Raw genomic sequence first — 12,177 nt, 5'->3', positions numbered from 1 at the left:
AAGTCAGTTAAAGGTCAAATAGGCAAGTCAGTTAAAGGTCAAATAAAAATTGCTTCCATTAATGTAAATTGTCTGCATAATTTCCAATCCCCCATATTTTGGGGTAAATATACCTTTATTATTCCCCGCAAACCCTACCACCCCTCCCCCAATTGGAGTAAACGAATAAACAATAACACTTAGGCTTCTACCTTCAGTTTATACATATTCAACACAGTCTCACAATCAATTTGTGTTTTTGTGTGGCTTATTTAGTGAGAAAAGACACAGATTTAACCAATAGGCTACACACAAGCCTTTGCAACAACCATATAGACACGATAGTTTATATTTCATTTCTGTTCTTCTTAATGGCTAATTCAACGTTATGAATATACAGCAATGTTACCTTTGTTTAAACATGTTTTAAAATGTGTCGTTGTATGCCTATATGTACTGTTTTAGACTTGCTGAACAGAATTTGAGAAAAAACGCATTTACATGCGACTTAATTTGTGTGAAAAATGGTTTTATTAATGCCAATGCTGTTTTCTGTGCTTGATTTCGCTTAATACTTTGGATACTGGCGCACTTGTAACCAGAAGGCCTTTTTGTCATGTAGGCAACAGTACACGATTTTCTTCATAACCAATTTCATATTTCGTGGAGCCTAAATCACACAAGTTTCTTCATAATGCATGTATTACATGTTAAACAGGTTAATGTAAAAATAATGAATGATGCTGGCTTACACTTATGGCACTTCCAAGGCCTTTCCATTATGATTATTACGGTCATGTCACATACTTAGGCTACTCTAACGCGTTCAACCAGTTAACAGGTCAGAAATGTCAGTTTCCTAGTACCGACTAGCACTTGAATGCTGTATTATGCTGGCTTCACATTCTCGTGGGAAAATGGGAAGTTGTAACTCCGACATGATTGTGTTCAAGTGCTTTTGAAGTCTGAACAATTCTTAAACTAATAAGATTGGCCACATCATTTTCTAATTTCCCACTTCCTATTTGGAGGGTCATTCAAGTGAATCTTCCCAGTCGGAACTAGGAATTCCCGAGAACTCCGATAGTACCTGAACAAGGCATTAGTATGTGTAATAGCAGCCTACATCTGTGTTCAGATTTATTTTATGGGTGATTTTCCCATTGAAAGAAATGTATTTAATCTTCCACTCCACTCTTCCCGATACATTTATTTGCTGCAGACAATATGATATTCAACAGGTAGGCATTTTGAAACCGTTCAGAGATTACTCCAAGTAATGGCACTCTTTGGGATCTTTGCCAGGGAACATGTAAATACATTATCAATGGCAAATACTGTTTTCTATTCTTGATTTCACTTAATATTTTTGGGTTTTGCGCTCATTGCAGTCAGAAAACATATGTTGGCCGATCAAAACCCTTGCGGGTGATGTTGCTTTCTCTCCCCAAGTCGTACGAGAAAATAACGGAAAACTGACCCAAGATCAGTACTGTACATATGCAACTTCAACCCAATGTAATGCGGAGCGCGTTGCAGCTCGTCAACACAATCGGCTGCAGGGGAGGTTACTTTCTGTGTTCAATTTATATAAGAATATCAAATTAAATGAATCTAAGAAACGCTTTTCCAGTCAGTTTGAATGTATGTGCAGAATCTGTGTAATTTGACCTACAACACAAATGCGCATCATGACGACAACTTGGAACGTACCCGATCCTCCCATGCGATTATTCTCTTTCCCGGTAAGTGAAGTATACAAATAAACCACGTGGTTCTAATCGCTAGTATGTAATGTTATGGAGATTGATTTATTGCTTTTTACGACATTTCTCAAACCACTATGCATTTTCACTGATCTGTCAAGGTTTTCAAACAAAATCTTAGCTTTTGGCCTACTCAACAGTTTCAGCTAGCTTTAGCGAGCTAGGCTACAGTCTATGGAGTTTCATGGTGGGCACAGGGTTTTGTTCTGGGCAACATCTACACACCTGATTAAACTCGTTTGAGTGGTTAATTACTTTAATCCACATGTGTCAAACTCGTACCATGGGAGGTTCGAGTGTCTGCAGGTTTTTGCTCCACCCTTGATTGATAAATGAAGGTCACAAGGAACTCCCCTCCCTTGGTTAGGTTGTCCAGGTGTTCATTGAAAGGAAAAACCTTAAACCAGCAGCCACTCGGCCCTCTGTGGAATGAGTTTGACACCCCTGCCTAATAGAGCTGGTTCAACTTGTCTTTGCAAAGTCTTTCTAAAGACAGTTTTAGATCTTGTGGAGAAAACAATTCCAAACAATGGATGAATTGGGACCACCAGACAGCAATGCTCCCATCCACAGTGAATCTATCCAATGGTCATCTTGTTATCCATCATTCACATTCTTTACATTTTTTGTGATGTAATCCACTTACAAATTAAGTACATTTTAATGCTCAGTTAAATTTTTTTATTAAAATAAGTATCCTACATATACAGCTGTGAAATACAATTCTAAACTTGTTTAATTCTCTTTACTTTGCAGCTCCAAATAAAGACCCTTCACACCTACCACCCTTCTCCTCAGACCTACACCTACCGCCCTTCTCCTCAGACCTACACCTACCGCCCTTCTCCTCAGACCTACACCTACCGCCCTTCTCCTCAGACCTACACCTACCGCCCTTCTCCTCAGACCTACACCTACCGCCCTTCTCCTCAGACCTACACCTACCGCCCTTCTCCTCAGACCTACACCTACCGCCCTTCTCCTCAGACCTACACCTACCGCCCTTCTCCTCAGACCTACACCTACCGCCCTTCTCTTCAGACCCTTCACACCTACCGCCCTTCTCTTCAGACCCTTCACACCTACCGCCCTTCTCTTCAGACCCTTCACACCTACCGCCCTTCTCTTCAGACCCTTCACACCTACCGCCCTTCTCTTCAGACCCTTCACACCTACCGCCCTTCTCTTCTCTTCAGACCCTTCACACCTACCGCCCTTCTCTTCAGACCCTTCACACCTACCGCCCTTCTCTTCAGACCCTTCACACCTACCGCCCTTCTCTTCAGACCCTTCACACCTACCGCCCTTCTCTTCAGACCCTTCACACCTACCGCCCTTCTCTTCAGACCCTTCACACCTACCGCCCTTCTCTTCAGACCCTTCACACCTACCGCCCTTCTCTTCAGACCCTTCACACCTACCGCCCTTCTCTTCAGACCCTTCACACCTACCGCCCTTCTCTTCAGACCCTTCACACCTACCGCCCTTCTCTTCAGACCCTTCACACCTACCGCCCTTCTCTTCAGACCCTTCACACCTACCGCCCTTCTCTTCAGACCCTTCACACCTACCACCCTTCTCTTCAGACCCTAAACACCTACCACCCTGGCCAATATACCACGGTTATATCCAGGCACTCCATATTGCGTCATGCTTAAGAACAGCCCTTAGCCGTGGTATATTGCCATATACCACACCTCCTCGGGCCTTATTGCTTAAATATACATGCTCACCTCTGCCAATTGGAAACTGTTGTCCACTTGTCTGTCCCATTTCCTTAATATGTTCTATTTCGCAGTGGCAATCAACACCCATACCCCCACACTACAACCCTCCTCCTATTGCTGCCCAAGAACTGTCTGATACAGTTGCCCCCCAGGAGACCAGCTACACCCCCATCCTCAACTAGGCTGAACCCCCGATATCCCCCACCACCCAGGAGACCAGCTACACCCCCATCCTCAACCAGGCTGAACCCCCGAAATCCCCCACCACCCAGGAGACCAGCTACACCCCCATCCTCAACCAGGTTGAACCCTCGATATCCCCCACCACCCAGGAGACCAGCTTCACCCGGATCCCCAACCAGGTTAAACCCCCAATAACCCCCACCACCCAGGAGACCAGCTACACCCACACCAAACCAAAGAAGACGGGGAGAAAGTCCTGTCACCTTTAAAAAAAACTCCAACTCACTGAGCATGACAGTCAACCCCATCCCATCCAACCCAATCCTACCCCATCCAACCCCGACCAAGGAAGAGGAAATATGACTACATGCAAAAAGGTAAATTAGTATCTAACTTATATTGTTTATTCATAAATGTCAATAACTTCAATTATGTTTTAAATAAATGTATAAAACAATTCCAGTGATTGATGGTCTCCTACTTTTCAGGAGGCAGGCATACTGTACACTCTTAGAAAGAAGGGTTCCAAAAGGGTTCTACGGCTGTCCCTAAAGGAGAACCCTTTTTGGTTCTAGGTAGAACTCTATTGGGTTTTACATGGAACCAAAAAGGGTTCTCCTATGGTGACAGCCAAGAACAATTTCTAAGAGTGTAGTCTAAGGCTAGGCATAGATGTAAAATGAATAATGAAATTGACTGTCCTGCTAACTTTATTCATGTTCTGGTGGGTGGTGATTAAATACACTGCTCAAAAAAATAAAGGGAACACTAAAATAACACATCCTAGATCTGAATGAATGAAATATTCTTATTAAATACTTCTCTTTACATAGTTGAATGTGCTGACAACAAAATCACACAAAAATTATCAATGGAAATCAAATTTATCAACCCATGGAGGTCTGGATTTGGAGTCACACTCAAAATTAAAGTGGAAAACCACACAACAGGCTGATCCAACTTTGATGTAATGTCCTTAAAACAAGTCAAAATGAGGCTCAGTAGTGTGTGTGGCCTCCACGTGCCTGTATGACCTCCCTACAACGCCTGGGCATGCTCCTGATGAGGTGGCGGATGGTCTCCTGAGGGATCTCCTCCCAGACCTGGACTAAAGCATCCGCCAACTCCTGGACAGTCTGTGGTGCAACGTGGCGTTGGTGGATGGAGCGAGACATGATGTCCCAGATGTGCTCAATTGGATTCAGGTCTGGGGAACGGGCGGGCCAGTCCATAGCATCAATGCCTTCCTCTTGCAGGAACTGCTGACACACTCCAGCCACATGAGGTCTAGCATTGTCTTGCATTAGGAGGAACCCAGGGCCAACCGCACCAGCATATGGTCTCACAAGGGGTCTGAGGATCTCATCTCGGTACCTAATGGCAGTCAGGCTACCTCTGGCGAGCACATGGAGGGCTGTGGGGCCCCTAAAGAAATGCCACCCCACACCATGACTGACCCACCGCCAAACCGGTCATGCTGGAGGATGTTGCAGGCAGCAGAACGTTCTCCACGGCGTCTCCAGACTCTGTCACGTCTGTCACATGTGCTCAGTGTGAACCTGCTTTCATCTGTGAAGAGCACAGGGCGCCAGTGGCAAATTTGCCAATCTTGGTGTTCTCTGGCAAATGCCAAACGTCCTGCACGGTGTTGGGCTGTAAGCACAACCCCCACCTGTGGACGTCGGGCCCTCATACCACCCTCATGGAGTCTGTTTCTGACCGTTTGAGCAGACATATGCACATTTGTGGCCTGCTGGAGGTCATTTTGCAGGGCTCTGGCAGTGCTCCACCTGCTCCTCCTTGCACAAAGGCGGAGGTAGCGGTCCTGCTGCTGGGTTGTTGCCCTCCTATGGCCTCCTCCACGTCTCCTGATGTACTGGCCTGTCTCCTGGTAGCGCCTCCATGCTCTGGACACTACGCTGACAGACACAGCAAACCTTCTTGCCACAGCTCGCATTGATGTGCCATCCTGGATGAGCTGCACTACCTGAGCCACTTGTGTGGGTTGTAGACTCCGTCTCATGCTACCACTAGAGTGAAAGCACCGCCAGCATTCAAAAGTGACCAAAACATCAGCCAGGAAGCATAGGAACTGAGAAGTGGTCTGTGGTCACCACCTGCAGAACCACTCCTTTATTGGGGGTGTCTTGCTAATTGCCTATAATTTCCACCTTTTGTCTATTCCATTTGCACAACAGCATGTGAAATTTATTGTCAATCAGTGTTGCTTCCTAAGTGGACAGTTTGATTTCACAGAAGTGTGATTGACTTGGAGTTACATTGTGTTGTTTAAGTGTTCCCTTTATTTTTTTGAGCAGTGTATATACTGAGATCATGTGATACTTAATTTAAGTCCACCTGTCTGCAATCTAACTAATTATGTAACTTCTGAAGGTAATTGGTTGCGCCAGATCTTATTTAGGGGCTTCATAGCAAAGGGGGTGAATACATATGCACGCACTACTTTTCCATTTTTTAAATTTCACTTCACCGGTTTGGACAATTTTTTTTGTATGTCCATTACATGAAATCCAAATAAAAATCAATTTAAATTACAGGTTGTAATGCAACAAAATAGGAAAAACGCCAAGGGGATTGAATACTTTTGACCTGAATTCATTTTCTCTCTCCTTTACAGCATCAGTATATCCTTTCATGTCTTTAGGGCTTGTTGTTGGGAAATACTCTGAAAGTTTTGTTAATGACATGACGTAATACTGTCTGTCAACTCGTGGGGATCCTTGCACCTCCCAGTCTGTGACTTCAAAGCAATCCTTGAGCTCCTCCCCTCACCTGAATGGATGTCTCTACAGATTTTTCACATTTCACCTGCTGCCTGTATCTCGGTAGGAGATGGATAACGTTATAGTGTGATTTCCCGATGGGTGCTCTGCACACTGCTTTGTATGTGTCCTCTACGTTGCCATAACACTGATCCAGGATGTGAGTTGGACAGGTGACCTACTGTTGCAGAGTGGGGAGGTGCGCGGAGAGGGAGAGCGTATTAAAATCCCCAAGCACAAATACTGGCTGGTCAGTTGATTGTGAAAACGCAGCATTGAAACAGTCTCACCCTGTCAGCAGCTTCCTTATGTCAGGTCCAGGCACATAGACCAGAGAAACGGTAATTTGTCCGAACTTGCGTGGTAGATACAATTAGAATCTCAGTCTCTGGTGAACACTTGTTCAATCACATTACACTGCGTGGCCCAAGTATGATCTACAAAGATACATAGTCCCCCGCCTATTGATTTGTGTGACGTTGTTTTGTCTCCATCTGCTCGAATGACAGGTGTGTATCCATCAATATTGTCCTGCTTGAGCCACGTTTCTGTACAGCAGATTAAATTACTTCTCCTAAAGTCCTCTTCAAATTTAGCCCTTGCCGCTAACTCATCCAGTTTGTTATTTAATGACCACACATCAAAGCGGGTGACGTCTGCCCTGCCTCCGTAAACATTGTACACCAGCAAACATTGTACTTCCAAGTTAGACACTACCGTTCAAAAGCTTGGGGGTCACTTAGAAATGTTGACAAGGGTCACCTACTTGATTGGTGAATGTCAACTGCTGGCTGATAGATTATGAATCAGTGCCTTATATCACATCTCAGGTATGACCCAGATGCAGACAGTGTCGAAGTAACATGTATTTCTACGTCTATTTTGCCCAATAGTTGCGCACGTTTCGGTTGTTGTTAAACAACCAACCCGTCATCGAATCTAAAAATAAAAAGATCACCTATTAGAAAGACAAAACCCAAAGCAGACATATGATCACAGTGACTGAGGAAAATACTGAATTGACAATAGGGACCAGACCCTAAGTTCATTATGTTACCTATAAAAACCTGGTAGTGATCTACGGTCACAGGCAGACCTGGCTGCCCAGAGATGAGACTGTGGGCACTCTGCCCTGAGAGAAGTAGAAACAGAGCTGCAATCATTTTACACTGCAAGACATATATGCAGACATACAGGCAATTTTCTTCCCCAAATTTTAAAACAATGCTAAGATAAAGAAAATCCAATAACATCCTTATTTCATTTGTTTTTTATTTGATGCAATCATTTTTCACCCCTCATACTGGTTAAATTAGAATAAGCTTTACTTTCAACAGTAATATTATTTCGTAAACGTACAACATTGAAATAAGCGGTTGGGTAATCCATGTGAATCTTAAGTAGCAGACTGTTCTCACTTTCTCTTTAAATATATGTGGAGAATCAGCAAAGAAGGGTACGTTTAGATAAATATTCTATGTGGATTACGATAATATAAGGGATTCAAAATTGGAAAGAGTATTTTTGAGACAATTGCATTGTGTTAAATTCCAACAGGCTACATTATAAATCCATAGACAGAAGTGCTTTATAAGGACTGCCTCTGACCGTCAGTGCTGGACACGTACTTTCATTAGTTATCAGAAACAGCCAAGGCATCCAGTCTGAAGGTCTTCTTTGGCAAGTAAGGCTAAAGTTGTATACCCTCCACGTTGAAGTTGTGTACACTTGTCATGTCGGATGTCATCTTGCTGAAAATAATATTCATAAAAACAATGATTTTGTCAGGAGAAAAAGTTTATGAAATTAGAATTGAACAAAATGTGTATTTTTGAAGTAGAAGTTTTTTTTTTTTATGTTTTGAAGTGTATTACCTTCTTCACATCTTTGTGGAGAACACAGTCAATGTAGGGGGCAGTGCTGTCATGGAAGTCTTTGCTGCAAACAACACAGTTTATAAAAGGCTGCAGAGACAGAGAAAGCACATTAAGTAAAAATGTATAGACGTGGTTATTTTTTTTTTACATTTAACCTTTATTTAACTAGGCAAGTCAGTTGAACAAATTCTTATTTACAATGACGGACAAACCCGGACGATGCTGGGCCAATTGTGCGCCGCCCCATGGGACTCCCAATCACGGCCGGATGTGATACAACCTGGGTTCAAACCAGGGACTGTAGTGACACCGCTGCGCCACATGGGAGCCCTAAATACTAAACACTGAATTTCATGCATTTGGACATGGGTGAGCTTGTACTGACCTCCTTCATATTCCAGAGTCGAGGTAAATTCAATATTTTAACTGAAATCTACACCTCTTGTGCTTCAGCTTCATTATCTACAAATCAGAAATGGTCACAGAGGGCTACAACTCTAATCACACACATGGAGGATCCTTACTACTGCCGTGAAGCACTGCTCTAAACCAGAGCATGCAGTCCAATGTATCCTTATCCTTTACAAGAAAACTATTTCAAATAGTATGTGGATATTTAAGACACACAGCTATGGCATGTTACCAAGCGATAAGAGGATATAAGACACATGGAGGTTCTGAACTACTCACCCTTCTGGATTTAAAGCCACATTCAGGGCGATGTTTATGTTCACTGTCACTACTGGCCTTAGAGCAAACTGTTGCTTTCAAGAACAAGTTGATTTTAAATTCCCGAGCGTTGATCTGTAGACAGAAAGATGGAAGGAGCTATTTATCATTTTTATGATAAACAGTGAATCACACATGACAAAAACAAACATGAATAATTTAAATCTTACCTCAGATTTTCCAAGAACTTGTAAAAAATTGAGGTGCTCTTTTCGATTGTTCTGAAACTCACTATTCTTATTTGCATATCTTATAGCCATGTCAACATGTTTCTTGTCAACCTCCCTCAACATATCATAGTTGCTCTGTCCGTTAGCTATAACCAGCAAGGCTGCTGATGTGACCAGCAGAACACTCATGAGGCCACTCATCTCGATCTCCACACTGGACAGTTAGACACAATGCTAATAGGTATATATGTACATGCAGATCAAACATTAACTTTGGTTCAAGGACTTTCACTCAAGTTCATTGGATCTTGGTCCTCTGCAGAGCAAATAAAGAGACATATTTGGTTTGGATGCTTCATTTGTTAAAGTCCAGTGAACACATTTCCATGAGCGCACGCCAAAACCATAGTGTTAACACAACATGCTGACTACACTGGGCACGCGCTTGCGTCCGCATGTTGATTTTGTCCATCTATGAAGCCCCTAAATAAGATCTGGCGCAACCAATGACCTTCGTGTCACTTGATCTCAGTATATATATACACACACCTGTTCTGAAAGGCCCCCGAGTCTGCAACACCACTAAGCAAGCGGCACTATGAAGACCAAGGAGCTCTCCAAACTGGTCAGGGACAAAGTTGTGGAGAAGTACAGATCAGGGTTGGGTTATAAAAAAATATCAGAAACTTTGAACATCCCACAGAGCACCATTTAAATCCATTATTAAAAATATATGGCACCACAACAAACCTGCCAAGAGAGGGCCGCCCACCAAAACTCACGGACCAGGCAAGGAGGGCATTAGTCAGAGCGGCAACAAAGAGACCCCTGAAGGAGCTGCAAAGCTCCACAGTAGAGATTGGAGTACCTGTCCATAGTACCACTTCAAGCCGTACAGTCCACTGAGTTGGGCTTTACGGAAGAGTGTCCAGAAAAAAGCCATTGCTTAACTTCTTATGGCTGAAGGGGCCCATATCAAACGGCCTGCTCCTCAGTCATAGTTGCTAATATTTGCATATTATTATTAGTATTGGATAGAAAACACAAGTTTCTAAAACTGTTTGAATTATTTAAATGTAAATGTAAATATTGGCAGGCAAAATCCTGAGTTGAAATCAAAACAGGAAGTCAGAAATCTGAGCTTGTATGTATTCACCAGAGTCCCTAATGAAATCCCCTTGAGATATGAATGATTGTGCACTGCCTAGGGGTTCCACTAGATGTCAACCATCAATAGAAATTATATTGAGACTTCTATGATGTTGTGGGAGAGAATGATAGCAGAATCAGTCAGGTGTCCATCAAGCAGCCATTTTCTGATCATGCTTTTTCCTCATGCGCGTTCCATTGCTCACGAAGACAAGAAAGAATACTCCGGTTGGAACTTTATTGAAGCTATATGTTAAAAACATCCTAATGATTGATTCTGTACTTAGTTTGAAATGTTTCTTCGACCGGTAATATCACTTTTTGAAGTTTTTGTCCTATATAACGCTGACCAGAATTAGCGTTTGGATATGTAAACAACACGCGCTAACAAAAGAAGGTATTTGGACATAAATAACGGATTTTTTCGAACAGAACAAACATTTATTGTGGACCTGGGATTCCTGGTGTGCTTTCTGATGTAGATCATCAAAGGGAATATTTATCATATACACTGCTCAAAAAAATAAAGGGAACACTTAAACAACACAATGTAACTCCAAGTCAATCACACTTCTGTGAAATCAAACTGTCCACTTAGGAAGCAACACTGATTGACAATAAATTTCACATGCTGTTGTGCAAATGGAATAGACAAAAGGTGGAAATTATAGGCAATTAGCAAGACACCCCCAATAAAGGAGTGGTTCTGCAGGTGGTGACCACAGACCACTTCTCAGTTCCTATGCTTCCTGGCTGATGTTTTGGTCACTTTTGAATGCTGGCGGTGCTTTCACTCTAGTGGTAGCATGAGACGGAGTCTACAACCCACACAAGTGGCTCAGGTAGTGCAGCTCATCCAGGATGGCACATCAATGCGAGCTGTGGCAAGAAGGTTTGCTGTGTCTGTCAGCGTAGTGTCCAGAGCATGGAGGCGCTACCAGGAGACGTGGAGGAGGCCGTAGGAGGGCAACAACCCAGCAGCAGGACCGCTACCTCCGCCTTTGTGCAAGGAGGAGCACTGCCAGAGCCCTGCAAAATGACCTCCAGCAGGCCACAAATGTGCATGCGTCTGCTCAAACGGTCAGAAACAGACTCCATGAGGGTGGTATGAGGGCCCGACGTCCACAGGTGGGGGTTGTGCTTACAGCCCAACACCGTGTAGGACGTTTGGCATTTGCCAGAGAACACCAAGATTGGCAAATTCGCCACTGGCGCCCTGTGCTCTTCACAGATGAAAGCAGGTTCACACGCACATGTGACAGACGTGACAGTCTGGAGCCGCCGTGGAGAACGTTCTGCTGCCTGCAACATCCTCCAGCATGACCGGTTTGGCGGTGGGTGTGGGGTGGCATTTCTTTGTGGGGCCGCACAGCCCTCCATGTGCTCGCCAGAGGTAGCCTGACTGCCATTAGGTACCGAGATGAGATCCTCAGACCCCTTGTGAGACCATATGCTGGTGCAGTTGGCCCTGGGTTCCTCCTAATGCAAGACAATCTAGACCTCATGTGGCTGGAGTGTGTCAGCAGTTCCTGCAAGAGGAAGGCATTGATGCTATGGACTGGCCCGCCCGTTCCCCAGACCTGAATCCAATTGAGCACATCTGGGACATCATGTCTCGCTCCATCCACCAACGCCACGTTGCACCACAGACTGTCCAGGAGTTGGCGGATGCTTTAGTCCAGGTCTGGGAGGAGATCCATCAGGAGACAAGCCCCCACCTCATCAGGAGCATGCCCAGGCGTTGTAGGGAGGTCATACAGGCACGTGGAGGCCACACACACTACTGAGCCTCATTTTGACTTGTTTTAAGGACA

The 12,177-nt window shown here is 44.0% G+C and overlaps 1 protein-coding gene across 1 annotated transcript; it reads left to right on the top strand.

Moving 5' to 3' along the window:
- The first annotated feature begins 2,028 nt into the window (after positions 1-2,028).
- On the top strand, positions 2,029-3,924 carry LOC120019935 (repetitive proline-rich cell wall protein 2-like). Its single transcript, XM_038963346.1, has 3 exons — positions 2,029-2,035; positions 2,502-3,367; positions 3,685-3,924. Exons 1-3 carry the CDS (start codon positions 2,029-2,031, stop codon positions 3,922-3,924), a joined length of 1,113 nt encoding a protein of 370 aa, XP_038819274.1.
- The last annotated feature ends 8,253 nt before the right edge of the window (positions 3,925-12,177 follow it).

Source organism: Salvelinus namaycush, chromosome 25 (assembly GCF_016432855.1).
Source record: "Salvelinus namaycush isolate Seneca chromosome 25, SaNama_1.0, whole genome shotgun sequence".
Taxonomy (NCBI): Eukaryota; Metazoa; Chordata; class Actinopteri; order Salmoniformes; family Salmonidae; genus Salvelinus; species Salvelinus namaycush.
Note: the sequence above shows the minus strand (reverse complement) of the source record. Positions and strands in the feature narration are given on the sequence as shown.

Bases quoted from the DNA above. Each gene is read 5' to 3' on its own strand.
- LOC120019935 (XM_038963346.1), top strand. The intron at 3,368-3,684 runs GTTATATCCAGG...CCCACCACCCAG, and splicing joins ACCCTGGCCAATATACCACG to GAGACCAGCTACACCCCCAT.